This window comes from Podarcis gaigeae (assembly GCF_964106915.1).
Source record: "Podarcis gaigeae genome assembly, chromosome: 17".
Taxonomy (NCBI): domain Eukaryota; kingdom Metazoa; phylum Chordata; class Lepidosauria; order Squamata; family Lacertidae; genus Podarcis; species Podarcis gaigeae.
In genome coordinates this window covers 10,671,286-10,691,955 of record NC_139694.1, presented here as the reverse complement: position 1 = coordinate 10,691,955, position 20,670 = coordinate 10,671,286, and the positions used below count along the sequence as shown (strand labels likewise).

The 20,670-nt window shown below is 45.9% G+C and overlaps 1 protein-coding gene across 5 annotated transcripts in view; it reads right to left on the bottom strand.

The window, feature by feature from the left end:
* TRABD2A (TraB domain containing 2A) overlaps window positions 1–20,670 on the bottom strand; it is a 106,286-nt gene that overhangs the window by 64,416 nt on the left and 21,200 nt on the right. The window contains exon 1 of one of the 5 annotated variants that reach the window (XM_083719266.1): window positions 8,204–8,279. The exons of 1 other annotated variant lie outside the window; for it this stretch is intronic. In XM_083719266.1, coding sequence (XP_083575392.1) covers window positions 8,204–8,212 — 9 coding nt within the window. In that variant the 5' untranslated portion in view covers window positions 8,213–8,279. Of the gene's footprint in view, window positions 1–449; window positions 1,094–8,203; window positions 8,280–20,670 lie in introns of those variants that run through there. 3 more of the 5 variants (XM_083719267.1, XM_083719268.1, XM_083719263.1) reach the window with 3 other exon arrangements.

Genomic DNA, 20,670 nt, shown 5'->3' with positions numbered 1-20,670 from the left:
CCTTGCAAGCGAAGGTGGGGTGGGATGAGGCAGCCCAGTTTGCCGGCAGCACTTTTTCCCTCCTGCAAAATCCCTGCTGACAAGTCCAGCACCCAGCGTGAAACTCAGTTTGCAAAAGGAAAAAAGAAAAAAACACACACAGCAAAGCAGCAGCAGCAGCAGCAGCAGCAAAACTTTCCCTCGTGCATGCGAAAGTGCGATGGGTAGATACAACAGCGGAGCAGCTAAGTCCCCCACACCCCACTTTCTGGCGCTGCTCTCCTCCAGCCCCCTAGAAAAGGGAAGGTGCCTTGCACACCCGAGTTTGAGAGACTTCCCCCAAATGGGAGAATATAAGCAAAAGAAAATGTCTCGAGGCGACTCTGCTGGCCTCGCGCCATCCTGCCCAAGTTTGCAGGAGACAGTCTCCCCCCCCCCCGACTTCTCCCCTCCCCCGGGAGTGAACTTACTTTCCTGTGGGTCTGGCAGCTGGTTGCAGCGGGATCCCGGCTCTGCTTCGCTCCAGCCAGCAGGAGGAGCAGACAGTTGAGCAGCAAGCCAGCCCCGGCGCTGTACACCACCATCCTAGTTCACTCCACGCCCGGAGCACGGATGGGGGGGGGGGGGGAGCAGGCAGGCAGGCAGGCAGCGGGGAGGAAAAGGAAACGGCGGCGGGAATCGGCTCGCTCGCCTCCGCCGAAGTTGCGCCGAGTTGGGTTTGTTTTGGTTTTTTAAAGCCCGGCCCGTGTTTTCCTCCCGGTGGTGCACCTAAGGCGGCTGCCCCAGCGGCCCAATCCCGAGTCATCCCCTAGCCAAGCCTTCCAGGCGCTGCCCCCTCCCCTTAAAGGGTCCCTGTGCCAGGCGGAGGGAGGGGGGGCTCGCCATGCCGAGGGGAGGGGTGGGGTGTGTGCGGAAGCAGGAATTCCCTCTCCCACCCTCTCCAGGGACGGGTCTTTTTCTCTTTCCCTTATGGAAGCTCTAAGTCTCCTTGCAAAAGTTGCTTCAGCGCCGAGCTGTGCAATCCCGGCGGCAGCCCCTGGATGGAGGAGGCACGAAGGCACGCACTCGGCGGGATTGGCCGCAGGAGGTGCCTAACCCTAAACTCGCTCCCGCCGCCGCCTCTCTCTCTCTCCCTCTCCCCCGCTCCCCCACCCCGAACTCCCCTTTCTCTCTCCTCTCTGACCTAAGCGCCAGGGTCCCTGTCGGCCTCCTGCTGGATTCTCCAGATCTGGCAAGTTGTAAGGCACATTCCCTTAGTAGGACGTCCAGTTACTCAGAGCCATCCTGGAAAGGAGACAGACCAGGTGCAAAGTAGCCTGGGAGAGACTCCAGTGGTTTCAACTGAAGGAATAGCAGAAGAGCTTGCTGGACCAAATGGCCCGCCTAGAATCCTATTCTCACAGTGGCCAAACAGATGCCTTTAGGGGAGAAAGCAAGCGGGATCCCAGCCTAAGAGTCCTCTCCCCCTTCTGTGGTTTCCAGTAACTGCAGCACCCAGATGCAGACCCTCCAAGTCAGCGGTTCTCAACCTGTGGGTCCCCAAATGTTGTTGGACTACAACTCCTCCTGAGCTCTGGCCTTGCTAGCTAGGGGTGATGGGAGTTGTAGTCCAACAACATCTGGGGACCCACAGAGAAAGGCTGCTCCAAATGCCCCTATTTTCCAGGGATAGCACCAGATTTACAGAAGCCGTCCCAGTTTCTGATTCCATCCCATATTGTCCTGCTTTTTCCTTTAAAAAGGTAAAGGACCCCTGACAGTTAAGTCCAGTCACAAATGACTCTGGGGTTGCGGCACTCATCTCACTTTACTGGCCAAGGGAGCCGGCGTTTGTCCGCAGTTTTTCTGGGTCCCGTGGCCAGCATGATTAAGATGCTTCTGGTGAACCAGAGCAGTGCACGGAAATGCCATTTACCTTCCCGCCGGAGTGGTACCTATTTATCTACTTGCACTCTGACATGCTTTTGAACTGCTAGGTTGGCAGGAGCTGAGACCGAGCAATCGGAGGTCACCCTGTTGCGGGGATTCAAACTGCCGATCTTCCAATCAGCAAGCCCAAGAGGCTCTGTGGTTTAGACCACAGTGCCACCCACGTCCGCCCCCTCCAACATTTCAGAGAAATGTTGGAGGGTATGGAGTTATGTGACCTCGCCCCCCCCCCAAACCAAGGAGATAAGTAACTACACAACTACACAACCTTTAGAAGACATCTGGAGGCAGCCCTGTGTATAGGAAAGTTTTTAAATATTCAGTATTTCATTATGTTTTTATATATTTTGAAAGCTGCCTAGAGTGGCTGAGGCAACCCAGTCAGGTTGGTGGGGTAATAATAATAATAATAATAATAATGGAATAGGGTGATCCTATTTTCATCGGAAAAATGTTGGAGGATATGCAGGTGGAGAAAACAGAATAACTTGCACTATAGCAGGCCTGCTACAGAACAAAATGATGATGCTTCCAGAGGCAAAACAACAATGGTTTCCTATGTGTTTTTACACAGTGATACTAAATGCAGTCGTACCTCGGGTTACAGACGCTTCAGGTTCCAGACTCTGCTAACCCAGAAACAGTACCTTGTGTTAAGAACTTTGCTTCAGGATGAAAACAGAAATCGTGCAGCAGCGGCGTGGCAGCAGCGGGAGGCCCCATTATCTAAAGTAGTACCTCAGGTTAAGAACAGTTTCAAGTTAAGAACAGACCTCCAGAACGAATTAAGTTCTTAACCTGAGGTACCACTGTATATGATATGCTCAATGGTATGCAGTTATTGTGGTTTTAGAACCCAACCTGTTGGGAGTGTGTGGGAATAAGATTGCATTAAAATACTAATTAAACTTTTTTAGAGACAATAAGTATTTATAGACCACCCTTCATGCAAGCATAAGAACAAGAGAAGAACCTGCTGGATCAGGCCCAAGGTTCATTGAGGACAGCATCCTGTTCTCACAGTGGCCAAGCAGATACCTATAGGAAGCCCGCAAGCAGGACCTGAGTGGGCAACAGCACCTTCATCGCTTGTGTTGATGTCCAACGACTGGCATGCAGAGGTATAGTGCCTCCAACAGGAGGGGAACTCTGGCCCATGGGCTAAGTCGGCCTCCCCATTTGGCTTGCGAGGCCATTTTGGCAAAGCTACAGCCACTGGTCCTACACCTGACATCAGGTATGGTGTAGGTAAGGGCAGGGTGTTTGCAGCTGAGCACAGGGCAAGATGGCTTGTTGGGGGGGGGGGGCTTCTGAAGACATCTTCTGAACCCCCTATCAAATGGCGGTTTTGTGATGCCCTTTGAACTGGGTTTCTGAAGATCTAACAATTATCTGACCGTTGGGCCTTCGGAGGCCTCGTTCACAGAATCAGAGTTGGAAGGGGCTCCAGGGGTCACCTAGTGATTCTAGTCCCACCCCTGCAATCCATGACAGATGGCCATCCACCCTCCGCTTAAAAGGGTTAAAGGTTGCTGGGTACAGTGGTACCTCAGGTTAAGAACTTAATTCGTTCCTGAGGTCTGTTCTTAACATGAAACTGTTCTTAACCTAAGGTACCACTTTAGATAATGGGGCCTCCCGCTGCTGCCGCGCCTCCGGAGCACAATTTCTGTTCTCATCCTGAAGCAAAGTTCTTATCCAGAGGTACTATTTCTGGGTTAGCGGAGTCTGTAACCTGAAGCATATGTAACCCGAAGTACTACTGTATATGAAGCATCTGTAACCTGAGGTACCACTGTACTGGAATTCAGTGAGGGGTAAACTACAGTGCCCAGAATTCTTTGAGGGCAAGAATGTGCTTCCAGAGTGCTTTAAAGAGACAATGTGTACACAGCTCAACAACATCTCAAAGGACACTACTTTGTGGTGTGCAAGTCTGAGCAGACGGAGGGGGGGTGGTAATATCAGTGATATTTTTTTTTAAAGAAGGAGGTATTTAAAATATTTCTTCTAAGGTCAATAGTCCTTTCCTAAGCACATTTACCCAAAGATAAGTCATACAGAGTTCAATAGGATTTGCTCCCAAGGATGTGGGACGCAGCTTAAGTCTATGCACACTTCTTTGAGAGGAAGGTCCTTTGAATTAAGTAGGGTTTGTAGCATGAATAGAATCGGTCAGTTTAACACACCTACTTTTATCTAAAACGTAGGCACCATCCTTTGGTGCTGGTTAACATTCCTGGAGAAAAAACATTCCCGGAAAAGAGTGATGCATTAATAAAACGCAGATACATCAGCAGTATAGACAATGATACAATGCAGCATCCACACAACATAAAACACAAACATTGTTGGGTAGGTCTGTAGTTGCTTACTGACAATCCTCTCCCTCAACCTAAGTCAACTGCTCAACTAGCAACAACATAGCCAGGATCAGATCCTGCAGCAAACGCAGAGGGCATCTCTGTCCTCACCCCAGCTCAGGACCAAGTAATAACATCCACAGTATCGGGGGTTCATTCACCTGCTTATCGTCTATACAACATATGCCATCAAATACCAGCAGTGACCTCTTTGCATTCTACATAGGGCAAAAAGGCCACCCTCTGCCAAAAAATAAAATAAATGGGCACACACATCAGACACAGCAAAATCCAAAAGTCATTTCATCCTGTCTGTAACTGGCCTTAAAGTGGCCGTGCTTGGAAAAAGGGGCTTCTGAAGGGCGAAAGGTGAAGAGGATGAGTGCCAGCGCTTGTGGATAGCATTAGGGCAATGGAATTTTGTCACAGTGCATGTGCTAATTGGCTTCCCAATGCCAGGATGCCTGTGCTATCACCAACTATTTGGTGAATTGCCACTGCTAATTGTTTAATTATCACCATCTTTGCACTTTCTGCATTTCATTTCCTTCCAGCCTCACAGTTTACAACCTACCCCACCCCTGCCCAGCAAACCACATGCAGATCTACCTGCAACTTAGGACAACACTGCCATGCATCTAATGAAGTGGGCTGCAGTTCATGATAATGTATGCAATAATATATGTGTCTTTCGGGTGTGACGATAACCTCTGGGCTTCTGTTTTATTTTTGCTGCGGCAGACTAACATGGCATCCTATAGATGTCTATCAGGGAATAAGCCACACTGAGCACAATGAGACTTAATATTGAGGACACCTGCTTAGGATTGTATTGCTGCTGTGTCTGCCACGATTCTCCTATTTTGCAGGTATGAGACTGATGCCGAGACACAACGGCTCCCCTAAGTTCAGGCAGGAGCAGCACATGGTGTGTGGGGCTTCCTGGTTCACAGCCGAGCCTCTGCAACTATATTATGCAAGCTCTGTAAAATTAGATTTATTGTGTCTGCCCTGATGGCAAGAAATAGCACTGCCATAAAGAGGAAAGCGCTTCATCGCAGGCCTTCTTGTCACACGTTAATATGTGGCATAAAATAAAAGTCAGGATAAAAATAGTTTTAATGATTTAGAACTAAAGAACAACAAGCGTTCGTGGAAGGAAGAAAAAAGGCACGCTTTTATGTGATGGGAAGTGATGAAACTTGATGTTTTCATTTACAGAGAAAGGAGAAAGCTTAATGGTTAAGCATATGAGCCAGGAGTCTCTGCTTCAAACCACAGTTCAGCCATGCAAGCTCTGGGTGGCCTTAGCACTTTTTGTCATCTCTAATGTAGCTACAATAGTGCTAGCAGTTGTTGGCAAGGTTTACCTTGCCTGGGCTGGTTCACTCTAGCGCAGCTCGCTCCGTGGACTGTGCGCCCGCCTGCGATTTCCGGCGCCTGCGCAGACGCGATTTCCGGTTTAGCACAGCATGCGGGGACTCGCTGAGTGGGCAGCTCAGTTCAGGGGCTGCTTAAATGACCCCCTGTGGGCCGCTTGTGACCCATGGGCTTTAGGTTGCCTACCCCTGTGCTAGATTGATTTCTTAACACCACCATTCTCATGTCAGCAAAGATGAATGCTACTGCTGGAGAAGGCTCTGCTTCATCAACATTCACCTTCTCCTCCTTTTTTGGATCTTGCAGAAGTCTTTCAAATCTCTTGACAGCCTTGCTTCAGACACATCAACGCTTTACTCACTGCCACATCTAGCAATCCCTGTCAAGACGCTTGACGCACAGACGACAAGACTCCAGATCCACATGGCTCTTTGGCTTTTTGTCATCCTTCCTCCATATGTCATCCCTCCACAGCTTTGGAAGATTTCATAAATGCTTGCTCTACGAACACATCTGCCCAAATACTAGCCCACGCCTTGTTCCATCTTCTCGAAGTGAAATGGCCTCCTTCATCACATTGTCAGCTCCTTGAAACTTTCCGTTTAGTTCTCTCATTTGCTGCACACAAATTCTAGCAAATTTTGCATAATGATTGCGTCCAGCTCTAGCAAAGAAAGAAAGCAACACTCTGCAAAGGCAGGAGTTCCAGTCCCCCCGCCCCCCCCCCGCTCTGATGAATGTCTTTGCAATATCAACTGCCCAGGCTTGTGCCCTGGGGAGATCACTTTGGTGCTGCTAATGCAACAGTTTTACTTCACCAATAATATTAATTATTTTTATTTATTTATTTATACCCTGCCCATTTGACTGAGTTTCCCCAACCACTCTGGGTGGCTCTCAACAGAATATTAAAAACACGATAAAACGTAAAACATTAAAAATTTCCCTAAACAGGGGTGCCTTCAAATGTCTTCTGAAAGTCAAGATGGTTGTTTATTTCCTGGACATCTGGTGGGAGGGCATTCTACAGGGCGGGCGCCACTGCCAGGAAGCCCCTCTGCCTGGTTCCCTGTAACCTCACTTCTCGCAGTAAGGGAACCTCCAGAAGGCCCTCGGAGCTGGACCTCAGTGTCTGGGCTGAACGATGGGGGTGGAGACGCTCCTTCAGGTATACTGGGCCAAGGCAGTTTAGAGCTTTAAAGATCAGTACCAACACTTTGAATTGTGCTTGGTGTGATGGCCTGGGACTCGGGTTCAGACTCAGAACCAGAGGAGACTCAGTCTGCACTGGATCCTTTGCCTCAGGCATCACCTGAACCAAGTCTGGGACCTGATCCTGAAGAGTCCCAGTCTGCACAGGTTCCCCTGCAACAAACACCAGCTGGGCTGAGTCAGGGGCCTGAGCCTGCCCTGGCTCCAGATGCGGGGATTACCTTGTTGCCTTCAGCTGGGCCATCACTTACAGCTGCTCCACTACCAGTTTGGTCAGGGAAGGCTGAGGTGGCCCCTGGGTCTAGTAACCCACCGATGTCTCCCAAGCTGTAGAGACTAAGGTCTGAAAGAAGGTGAGACCTGAGTACTCACAGGAGGAGTGCTCGCCTTTGGGCGAAGCAGGGAGGTGAGTTACCAGGGGATCAGGACCGGCGCTACCCTGACAAAGATAAAAGGCTGTCGAACCATAGCTGTCAACTTTTCCCTTTTCTTGTGAGGAATCCTATTCGGAATAAGGGAATTTCCCTTTAAAAAAGGGAAACGTTGACAGCTATGTGTCGGACCCCGTCCCAGGTTGCGGGAGCAACATTGCTGTTTGCTAGAGCCTGCCTGAGATCCTGTACCTGTTCTTGCCTGGTTTCCTGCCTCATGTCCTGCCTCGGCCCTGTCGGACTGACTCCCAGCGGAACCTTCGGATTCTGGACCAGTCCTGGACCGCATTTCATGGGTTACCCCTGGGCCCAGCACACTCGGAAACATACTCTTGAATTGTGCTCTTCACTAAATGAAACTTACATATGAATAAACGCATGTTGCATATATGTTTTAGAGTTACTGGCTTCCATTTTCTGAATATTGGAGTGCAGAGGGTCAAGGATCCTGCCGGGGCACCGCAGCCCTCACCACAGACACCACCAGAGCGACCCACGCATCAGAGCCAAGCAAGGCTGAGTTATGCGACCTGTGTGCCCGTGCTCCACTCCATGAGAGTTGGTTCCTCTGACAGTGGGAGATGGGCTGGGAGTGCCTGCCAGGGGCGTCTGCTTCGCATCCCCTCAAAAATCTGCATTCGGGGCCATGGCCCCATTGGTATCCCCTGCACTATGCCCCTGGAGAGTTGAACAATGTGAGTTAGAAGGTTAGCAGCTTCTGAAACAACTCTCAGTCCAGGAAGTTGACATGAACCACCCCAGTTGTAACCCTAAGATTTTGACTTTAATGAAAATTAACAGAAATAGGCCTTTTATTTTCTAAAAGTAGGCATTTAATAATAATAATAATAATAATAATAATAATAATAATAATAATAATAATAATAATAATAATTTTATTATTCATACCTTGCTCATCTGGATGGGTGTATATCATGGAATACCTGCCCTATATATCATTTTTGTCAGCATTTCTGAAAGTATCTCCATGGAACAGTGATGTTCTAGCATGATTTATGACATTCAGCTGGAACCACAATCAAGGTGCTCTCTCCTGGTCACTTACGTGCTGGTACAGAAAGTCTTGGGATCAGGCCATTAGGCAATACTTTGAAATGCATAAAAGTTAGGAATTGATGCTTTCTTCAAACAAAATTGAGGGTAAGCATGAATTTCCCCCACACCAACATGTTCTGGCAAACTGGACTTTTGGATTGAAAAAGCAGCATAATTTAACCACTGTGTGTATCATGAATGCTTAACAAGATTATTGGAAATGAAGTGGAAATTATGAAATCGAATCATTAGAAGGCTGTAGATGGAAGCTTGGAATCAGAAACAACCAAGCTCAATGAGCCGTTTTGGCTCTATTCAGATAAACGTGCATTGGGACTGAAACTGAGCTGCTGCTTAACTTTCCCAACAAAATTAATGAGACTGGAAGTCTAATCTTATGTACTCAGAAGTACACTCCACTGATTACCATGAGAGTCAAGCCCCAATAATACATGCTCTCAGCAGCATGGAAACAGCTTCCATGTGGTATAATTTTATGCTATAAGGGCATGCTGGTATATAACTCAACCGTGGGTAGGGATGATTGCACAAGTCTTTTACAAACATTTGCCATCCCACCAGGAAGGATGGTGGCTGATTTGGTGGGAAAGACCAACACCATCAAACTAATCCAATATGGTAACATTATGCACACGTGAACCCTTGTGTTCACGCATTGCACCTTCAAGAAATACCTGGAAGGAACTGACTTGTTTTGGTTCTCTCAGCTTCTCATACTTCCAATCTCAAATGCAGTTCTCCATGTTCTGCAGCAATTTGCAATAAAAAAAAAACCTCCTCATGAAAATTCATCTGCATGTTCTCCTAAGAAACAGATTTTTGCAAGCAGTTTTCCCTAATATAATGCATTTTGGCATATTATTTTCACCAATACCTTCATTTTGGTGCACATCGTCACTCTAATGTATGCACTTCTGTAAACAATACATGGAGAACCACGATCAGTCCTAGCCAGCATGGCCAAGGGTCAGGGATGATGAAGGCTGCAACCTTTAGCTGCAATAAGGCATGAACTGTGTTGGTTTCCAGGCATGCAAAAAGGTCTGAGACCTTTTGGTGTAATGGCTTCTAATGTCACAAAACAACTGATGTCTCCCTTAAGCAGGAATATGGAGAGGGTCTATCATTTTCTAAGGGGACTTGCTCCCAGGTGAACGGTTACAGATGTCCCTTTCTTCCCACCCAGCTTTAGGGCATAGTGGGGGTTGGTTGGTTTTGTTTTGCCCACAAAAGATGCAAAATATTCAAGCGGTCTGTGAAGTATTCAAGAATGAAAACCCAGCCACAAACTGTGAATATCTAATTAAATATGCCATTGTGTTTAGCAACCAGGTTAAAGCACTTTCAAATCTTTCTGTGCAATTTGGTTTGTCCTTTAGTTAAGAAGTGGCCTCTACCACTGGAAAGTTGTGAACATAAATACACGGAACACCTTGGAAGATTTCTGTAAGACACGCTCCTGTTAACAAGACAGCAGATTTGAGGAACTGTCCATGTTCGCTGGGCATTAGCAGTAGCACTGTAGAACTGCCTGACCCGTCAAGCCAAGCATCCTTGGCTGAGTGCCCTTTTAGTTAAAGCAAGGAAGAGCTGTCCTCCATGGCCTGATGGATGGCTCTTGTAAGTCTAATTATTAGTAGAGTAGAAGGTTAACCTGGGAAAATGTAGGCAACCCAAACAAAATTTTGCTATGTGCATTAGCATTCACCGGTATGCGGTGTTAAGTGTCCAGTCATACAAATATAGGGCTGAATTGTCAGCCCTTTCTCATGAAAGCATGATCAACAGATGCCAGTCCTTATGGACTACTGTAAATCTCCATGCCTAAACTTCTTCCAAACAAACTTCCCCTGGCTAGTCCCTGCTTAGGTCATTGTTTTCCAATAATACGGCCACATCCTAGCCATGCAGAATAGTTCCCCCCGCCCAACTTGTGCCTGTTCAGAAGATGGATTTGCTTATATTCTGTGATATTCATGCAAAAATAAATCCTGAGTTTCGGTTCCATGTGTGCCAGACAGATGTCCCTCTTTTTTAAGGAGGTGTCCAGACAGGTGTGTTAATTCTTCCCCAAATCCAGAGAATGTGTTGGTGATGTTGTGGGAACTAGCCAATATGTACCCAGCACATTATGCCGAAAATGTACAGAACTGTTATTTCTCCCCCAAAGCATGTCCAAGAGCAAACCAACATATTTCTTCTAAGAGCAGCAGTGGACTACAAAACAGCCTGACAAATGTGACATTTTCTTCACTTTGAGCAACCACAAACCTTCAAATGCACCACGAATTCAAACTTTGGAATGGTCCATAATCAAATCAGTTCAAACTTCTCCTCCTGTAACCAAGCTCAGTTTAGAGTACAACAATGTTCCCTTGCAAATTTGCACATTGGTAGTGCAAATTTTATTTTAAATGGCAAGTGGATATTAAGCAACATGCGCCGCCGAGGAGTGGAGACAAGCGCTTTCCCTTGGACTAAGGGGCAAGGGGCGGGAGTTCTGAGTCCTCCATGTTATCTGCATTTGAAAAGAAGTTTGCTTAGAAGGACTGATGTGGATTTCAAAGATGCAGAAGCAACAGAGGCCCATTTACGCCTTCAGATAAAAAGGGGTGACTGAACTTTGTAGTATGTTACTGTATGAAAGTGTTAGGTCAGCTGGAAGGGAAATATGGGGAATATATTACAAAGTGAAGTGGTTACATGTAATTACCAAGCGTAGTCAGCCAGAAGCTCAAAATAAAGAGGAAAGAGTGTACTCTAAACACATTTTAATAATAGTCACCTCAAAGTGAATGGAGAAAGAAAGCTAAACAAAAATAAATCTCTTAGGCGCTGAAAGGGCATGCGGAGGCAGAACATGGCCAGAGAGCAGCGAGTGCTGAATTGCATTAACCCTCCTGCCTGGATCAAGAATGGCAAAAACAACAGCAGCACCCCATAGCCAAGCCTCAAACATCAGTGCATAAAGAGAAGGTAAAAAGAAATTATTTCCTATTACTTTTCTTCACAGAAAAAGAAAAAGTAGCGCTGACTAGCACGGCTGGTGCATGTAGGTTTTAAGGGAAACAACAATAAAGATGAGGGAAGCATCAGTGGGTGAGAAAGGAATTAAGACAAGTTTTGGAAAGTAGAACTGGGAAACTAAAGGGACTGTTCAGTGTTCTGTGTTTGTTTGTAATGTAATAGCCCAATAAATGCACAGGGAAGAGCCTGATGTCCACACACTGAGTGGGATATGAAGAGAGCCGCTATGAACTTACAATTGGGGAGAAAATCCAATACATGTTATGATGTAATATAGGCCTTGAAGAATGACAATGAAGTTGGGTGTGTATGTGCAGAACACAGCCCTGTGCTGGAGGTTCATCCTACAATTTGATCTCCTCCTGCTGCTCCCATTTGCAAGGGAGCCAGGAAAGGGGTTAAAACGCAGTTATCCAAGATAGTTAACTGATAACTGATGTAGTTATATAGTTATCTTCAGCACAGAGGTAGGACAATGAAACTCAGCAGCACATTGAAGACATAATCCTTTGCTTAAACGTCAAACATCAATTCCACCTAACACTTTGTTTACTGAGGTGGGGAGATGGATGCGAAAAATAATAATTGTATTTCCGTACCTGAAGCAAAGCTTTTCAAAAATTGTGCTTTACTAGTAATATTTATTTTTTATTTTTTGCAGCAGGCTCAGTAGTTACACGGGAGCGGTGCTGAAATCTATGGCATGTGGCCCTAACAGAGATAGCATCTGAAGTCAAGGGGTATCTCTTTCCTTCTATCACGACGCTATACTAGGGGTTCTCATTTGATGAAAAACTTTTCTACCTTGGTTACCTGCTACCCTGTTGTCAGGTTGGGGCTTCCTTCCCATGGGTGGAAGAAGAGACACAAGTTAGACCTCTCACCAGAACAGATCACTAGAGTCAACAAAATTATTTGCATGCTAAAGTTAACTGTGTATTTAAATGTTCTGTTGGGCTAAGCTTCAATAACTCATTTCCTCCCCAACTCCCCACAGAAGCCTCTTCAAAAAGCAAAGCTTCTCTTCAGAACTAGCAATGTGAACAAAATCAAAGCAGGATCAAGTAGGATCGCAGCCTCTCACCTATAAACCATTAACACAGGAAAGTGCTCAAAGGATTTGATAAAAGAGTTGATGGAACTATCCCTGTTGTATATGGGGGGGGGGGGTGTTGTGTAGAGAAAGTCTCTTCCTTTAAATTCCTGGGAATTTACCTTAGTGAAGACCTCACTTGGAAAAACAATCTAACTCAGGTGGTTAGGAAGGCCCAACAGAGACTCCATTTTCTCAGGATCTTGCAAAGGAATAATGTTAAACAACAATTGATGACCTCCTTCCACAATAGAAAGTGTCCTCTCATATTATACCACAGTGTGGTACATTGGCTTGACAGCCACGGATAGAAAGTCTTTACAGAGGGTGGTGAACACAGCACATGATATCATGGGCTGTTCCCTGAGCCCGCTAGATGGCATCACAGGGGATCAATGCCTTAGGAGAGCGAGAAAAATTCTCAGGGACGATTCACACCCTGGCCAGCACCTCTTTAATCCTCAACCCTCCGGCAGGAGATACAGAAGTATAATCAGTCATACCAACAGGCTAAAACACAGTTTCTATCCGTGGGCTGTTAGGCTGCTGAACAGAAAATAATATAGTGCAACTGACTTTCAGGGCTGGTGTGTTGTGTGCAATGAGATAGAGTGTTGGGGGGGGGGGAGGCTCAGTTAATTTCATTGTACACAGGTTGTACATTGACAATAAAGGTATTATTATTATTATTATTATTATTATTATTATTATTATTATTATATCCTGTGGGCTTGCTCCTACTGCGTAAATGATTCTATGCCCCGTGTTAATAGCACAGATTTATGTCTACCCTCCAACATTTCTCTTATGAAAATTGAGACATCCCCTCCAACATTTCTGTGAGGAAAATAGGTACGTCCTAAGGAAAAGTAGGACATTCCTGGATCAAATCAGAAAATGGGATGGCTTCTTAAATCATGGGCTGTTCCTGGAAAATAGGGTCTTGCCACAGGGGAACTTGGAGCTGACATGCGGATCATTGTGCCTCTGGGTGAACATCTTCCACCCACTGCTTCACTCACTGCCAAGAAACCTTAACTGATGAAGGGAGACTAAGTACCTGGGTGTTGCTAAGTAACATCCTCCTCGACTAGGTTGATAAGTGGGCTGTTGTTCTAAGAAATGCTGGAGGGTATGGAGTTATGCAACCTCCAGGCCAAGGAGATAAATAACTATACATACAACCTTCAGAAGACATCTGAAGGCAGTCCTGTATTGGGAAGTTTTAAAATGTTTATTGCTTTATTATGTTTTTATATATGTTGGAAGCTGCCCAGAGTGGCTGAGACAACCCAGTCAGATGGACAGGAAAGAAAATGAAGATGATGATGAAGAAGAAGCTGAAGAATGCCCTATTTTAATATATACAAAAATTTTAAAAATTGTCCAGTAGCACTTTAGAGACCAACTAAGTTTGTTCTTGGTATAAGCTTTCGTGTGCATGCACACTTCTTCAGATAGTAGTCATAGTAGTAATAGTAGGAGTAATAATAATAATAATGGAATAGGACATCCCTATTTTTATCAGAGAAATGTTGGAGACTGTGGCGCTGTGGGTTAAACCACAGAGCCTAGGACTTGCCGATCAGAAGGTCGGCGGTTTGAATCCCCAAAACGGGGTGAGCTCCCGTTGCTCAGTCCCAGCTCCCGCCAACCCAGCAGTTCGAAAGCACGAAGTGCAAGTAGATAAATAGATACCACTCCAGCGGGAAGGTAAACGGTGTTTCCATGCGCTGCTCTGGTTCGCCGGAAACAGCTTAGTCATGCTGGCTCCCTCGGCCAATAAAGCGAGATGAGCGCCGCAACCCTAGAGTCGTCCGTGACTGGACCTAACGGCTAGGGGTCCCTTTACCTTTACCTATTCTGTCACAGTGTTCTGTGTTGTAAGTATGTACTGGTTGTCACATTACACTGGAGGCACTGTGGGTAATACAAGAAGTCCCAGGCCATATAGGAGGATCCTACACTACTATGGCTCTTCTGCACACTAGGAAGCTTCTGGAAGAGGTGATGCTTGTGTGACTAAGCTCTACAGCTTGGGCTCCTCCCATGTGGTCCAGGGCTTTTCATGTTGTCCAAAGAAGCAGCACAGGAGTCACAAAGGTAATGTATACTGCACAGGAAGAAGGCCACCCCTTACAAGTAGTGAGGTGAGAAGGGGGCCTCTCACATCCTTAGACCAAAAGCAGAAGTACTGAATAACCAAAGAATAAAGGTTGAAGCATAATGTGATAGGGCAAAAACCAGGCAGTTCCGCAGTGGGAGGGTCCAATGTCTATTACAGAATTTGGTGTGGATGCAAACCAAACATAACTTTTCAGAACCACGTTGAATTAAACCAAACGGACTTGGCACTAGGGGAAATCTTGCATTACATTGGCATGTGAATGGGAAAAGAAACCTGAGAGATCTCCAGTCACTTCCTTCCTCAGTCTAACATTCATGTATATTAGCCAGCCAGCGCAGTACACAGAGGCCTAGGGAATTGTCTGCTAGGTTTAAATAGCCTTTTAAATCCCATCAAAGATTATTTCCACCCCTCGCTTTTTACCCCCCATGGATTCTGAACTGGATTTCAACCATTTTGCAGTCAAATCATAAAAGGATTTAATGATAATGTAACAGCCAGCAGGAGGGGGTGGGGGGAGGAGCTGGCAATCAACTGTATCTGCCCATTCTTAGCACCTTCAAGCACACAGAAAGTGTTAAATACAAAACTCATGACTTCACGGATTTGGCAGCCAGCTATCATTTTCTATTACAGACAACAGCACTTTTGATGCTGCCCTAGAATTTAAAAAAGGGAGTCAAAATTACATTCTCCCCCCCTTCCCCATAAGAAACTATTCTTGAAGTGACACAGAATTCCGGGAGTCTAGTTCAAACGTGAAATTAAGGCGCCCAAGGTAAGTTTTTTAAAATGCACGGGCCCAAGCCAGCTAAAATGAAACATTTTTCCCCCCAGAGGGAGATAATTTTTTTACAGCACAAGCCTGTGTATGTTTCCCAAGACTCATGTCCTACTCAGTTTAGTGGGACTTATTCCCAAGGAGCTGTGTACAGGATTGTAGCCTAAAGCACATGCTCAGTTCTCCTAAATCAAAGCAACTCAAATGTACTTAAATTTTAAAAATTATTGTATCTTTATTACATTTGTATCCTGACAGATATAACCAAAAGGCAAAACCAACTAAGGCACAGGAAGTTTATCAGTGGTGATTATTACCAAGGGTATGGAGTAAATTTGGGCCCCAGGCTAACAGAATCTGTGAGTACTTCCCTTTACTTTTTCAGATATGAATTAATAGTTGCCATTTACACCTATGGGGGGAGGAGTGCTTCTCCTGTGTCAAGATCAGTGGGGCTTTCTGGATAACAGCTGACATGTGGGAAAGCGCAGCAGCCACTGATTCCCCACATGTCAGCTCTTAGCCGGAAGCCTCAGCAAAGTCTTGCTGCATCTCTGGCTCACAAGGAGGCCCTCTCCAGAGCCCAAATAAGATGCCCCCTTTGGGTTCTGGTAAGGATCTGCTCAGGGACGCGGGTGGTGCTGTGGGTTAAACCACAGAGCCTAGAACTTGCCAATCAGAAGGTCAGCAGTTCGAATCCCCGCAACGGGGTGAGTTCCCGTCGTTTGGTCCCAGCTCCTGCCCACCTAGCAGTTCGAAAGCACTCTTAAGTGCAAGTAGATAAATAGGTCCCACTTTATAGCGGGAAGGTAAACGGCATTTCCGTGTGCGGCACTGGTGCTGGCTCGCCAGATGCAGCTTCGTCACGCTGGCCACGTGACCCGGAAGTGTCTTCGGACGGCGCCAGCTCCCGGCCTCTTGAGCGAGATGAGCGCGCAACCCTAGAGTCGGTCACGACTGACCCGTATGGGCAGGGGTACCTTTACCTTTACGCTTTGGGTTAAACCACAGAGCCTAGGACTTGCCGATCAGAAGGTCGGCAGTTCAAATCCCTGTGACGGGGTGAGCTCCCGTTGCTCGGTGCCTGCTCCTGCCAACCTAGCAGTTCGAAAGCACGTCAAAGTGCAAATAGATAAATAGGTACCGCTCTGGCGGGAAGGTAAATGGTGTTTCTGTGCGCTGCTCTGGTTCGCCAGAAGAGGCTTAGTCATGCTGGCCACATGACCCGGAAGCTGTACGCTGGCTCCCTTGGCCAATAAAGCGAGATGAGCACCGCAACCCCAGAGTCGGTCATGACTGAACCTAATGGTCAGGGGTCCCTTTACCTTTACCTAAGGATCTGCTCACAAGCCAGGGGTGCATCCGGGCTTTGCTGAGGCCTACCTGGTCTCTCCCCACCACTTCCAGGTTTCCGGGGCATTGTGAATGTGTGGTCATGAGTGAACTGAACACTAATAATAATAATAATAATAATAATAATAATAATAATAATAATAATAATAATTTATTCATACCCTGCCCACCTGGCTGGTTTTCCCTAGCCACTCTGGGCGGCTTTGAACAAAAGATTAAAAATACATTAAAATACATAAATGAGGAGATACCTTGCACTCAGGTTAAGCATAAGGGGAAACAGCATTGGTACCTCTGCAAATTAATGATGATATCTACTTATTATGAAAATAGATACTTATCTGGAAGCAGCAGCATTTTACACTCCGTCCCCTCACTGTATAGTCTCAACCTGAGCCTCTATATCAGGGGTCAGCACACTTTTTCAGCCTGGGGCCGGTCCATTGTCCCTCAGACCTTGTGGAGGGCCAGACTATATTTTTTTTGGGGGGGGAATAAATGAATTCCTATGCCTCACAAATAACCCAGAGATGCATTTTAAATAAAAGCAGACATTCTACTCATGTAAAAACACCAGGCAGGTCCCGCAAATAACCCAGAGATGCATTTTAAATAAAAGTACACATTCTACCCATGTAAAAACACACTGATTCCTAGACCATCCGCGAGCCAGATTTAGAAGGCGATTGGGCCGGATCCAGCCTCCGAGCCTTAGTTTGCCTACCCATGCTCTATATCCCATTTCCCCCCCTCCCCGCACCCAGTACAATTCTACCATGAGACAGTTAAACTCCGAGTTAATTACTTCAAGGAAACAATATACCTTTTTCTTATTGCAGACTAGCCTTAAGAGATTTGTGGTAAGATCATCTCGTGTAATAGGATTCTAGGTAAGGAAACAAGAGCTTATCTGGGATTTAGGAAATACTGTAGTTTTCTTTAAGTGGCTAAATGCGAAACAACAAAGGAAATACTGGCTTTAAAAATACTTGTATAACAAGCTTTTGTTATCCCTGAAAGTAATCATACCACAGTTTTAATAAGAGTCTTACCTGGCAATATTATCTTTGTGCAGAGGCGGACTAATTAGAAATGGAACTGGATTTACATAAATTTTGGCTGCATACCATGCACACTAACCGCTGTGAGGAATGCAGCCAATATTCCACTCCAGTTTTTGTAATACTTTTAGGCTGCAATCCTATGTATGATTGCTTAGGAGTAAGCATCACTGAATCCACAGAGTGATGCTATGCAGTTAGGCCTGCTTAGACCCTGTGGTTTCAAGTTATCTGAAGGCTAAACTAGTCGTGAATTGGGAATTCTGCTTAGACATCCCCATGTTTCTTGGTGAATAAGAAGAGGGAGAGGGATTTTGGATCAGTGCTGTAACACAGAAGTAGGTACAGTGGTACCTCGGGTTACAGACGCTTCAGGTTACAGACACTTCAGGTTACAGACTCCGCTAACCCAGAAATAGTGTTTCAGGTTAAGAACTTTACCTCAGGATGCGAACAGAAATTGTGCGCCAGCGGCGTGGCAGCAGCGGGAGGCCCCATTAGCTAAAGTGGTACCTCAGGTTAAGAACGGACCTCCAGAATGAATTAAGTTCTTAACCCGAGGTACCACTCTATAGTTCTCCCTTCTGTGCTGTCTCCATACTGAAATTGCTCCTCACACACCAAAGCTATTTGCCTTGGAGGCAGGGGGGTGGGGGAGAGGCACAGTACAGGTGTATCTGCATTGTACCAGTGCTATACCAGCTGCACTGGCTCCCGGTGGAGTACAGGATCAGGTTTAAGGTGCTGGCTTTAACCTTTAAAGCCCTATACGGCCTAGGACCCTTGTACCTACGGGACCGCCTCTCCTGGTATGCCCCAGAGAGGAACTTACGGTCTTCAAATAAAAACATCTTGAAGGTCCCAGGCCACAGAGAGGTTAGGCTGGCCTCAACTAGAGCCAGGGCTTTTTCGGCTGCGGCTCCGACCTGGTGGAACGCTCTGTCACAAGAGACTAGGGCCCTGCAGGACGTGACATCTTTCCGCAGGGCCTGCAAGACAGAGCTGTTCCACCAGGCCTTTGGTCAGGGCGCAGCCTGACTCCCTCCTTGGCAATCTTTACAAAACTTTTAGTTTATGGTTGCCATCAATTTTGATTTTAATTAATTTTTATAATGTTTTTATAATGTTGCACTGTTTTAGTGTTGTTAGCCGCCCTGAGCCTGGCTTCGGCCGGGGAGGGCGGGATATAAATAAAATTTATTATTATTATTATTATTATTATTATTATTATTATTATTATTATTATTATGCTCAGCAGCTAGAAAGATCGTAACTAGGCACTGGAAGGACTTCTCAGGAGTATCAAAATGTATGGGAAACCCCCCTACTAGAAAAATTAACCAATAAATGTAAACAAACGCAGGGACGAGCAAAGGAGAATCCCTTCATCCCTTTATGGTTCTCCTTTATCACATACACAGCACAACAGGACAATGACCTTATCCCCCCCCCCAAAAAAAAGCATACAAATCAACATGACTAACATGACACAAAAACAACACACACACCAAACCCGCATACAAACATACCATACTGCAACCGACCGACCAACCAAACGCAACCAACCAAACCCTGGACCCTCCAATCTCTCACACCGCCAATAAAAGCAAATAACTATACAAACAAAGGTCCTATCCTCAAGACCCTGACACAAACACCATGCAGTGGAATGAAAAGATTACTGTCTCCTCAACCTTCCTCCCTTCTCCCCTCTCTCTTCCCCTGCCCCCAGGTCTATGACAAGAGTGTTCAATACCAAATGTAAACAAACTGTGAAAACAGACTCTATGAACTGAAAGTGGAGACGCTATATGTACATTCCCTAGTTTATTTGTTTGCCTTGTATCACAAAAATCTTTAATAAAAACTATTCTTTTTATATAAAAAAGCAGTAGCTGATTGATCAATATTCTAGTCTTCCCTAGCTACTGGACGCCAACTGTTGCTGGACTGCAAGTCCCATCATCCCTGACCATTGGCCAAGCTGCCTAGGTATAAGCTGTACCCCAGCAAAATCCGGTGAGCCAGGGTTGCAAAGGCTGATCTCTACGCTTCTGCAAAACATCAAGCACTGAGCCATTTCTGCTGCAAAGCGTCAAGCACTGAGGACTCGAGGGATGTCCGACAACAACAACAAAATCAGATGCTAAAAATGTGTGTGTGAATCAGCTCTTAAAGGTTCGGGAGCTGTACCTGGCCATGCTGGTTACTGACCATTTTGAGTCATATTGTACTAGGCACATGAAATGGGAGAACTAATACGAGAGGGACAGAAATTCCTTCACAGCTTCTGTTTATGATTTTTTAGGATTTCTTATCTACACTTCGCCATAATTTCCCAGGTCGGATTACAAAGATATAATCATACAGTTTATACGATGATTAAATCAGCCCCAAACGAAAACAACACAGTGTAGGCTAAGCAAAACAGAAGGGGTGGGTTCCTCAGAAATACTTTTGACTGCCAAAGGCCAGGGTAAAAAGGCGTAACATCAGCATAGGGTGGTAGCTGAATAATGATGGTTCCACATGTGCTTCCATGGGGAGAGAGGTCCACAATTTAGGGGCTGCTGGAGAGAAATCCTTCTCCTGAACCATCATTCCCCACATTTCTAAGGGTGCTGCTGCCACTGAGGGAAACTATGAATAACAGGAGTATCAACAGTTCTTTGTGTAGATTGTGATTCACTATGTGGAAGTGTATAAAAGCTGTGAAGAATGTGGCATTGGTCAAGAGCAGGTCAGCAACTTTTTTCAGCCATGGGCCGGTCCAACGTCCCTCAGACCATGTGGAGGGCCAGACTATATTTTGAAAAAAAAAATGAACGAATTCCTATACCCCACAAAAAACCCAGA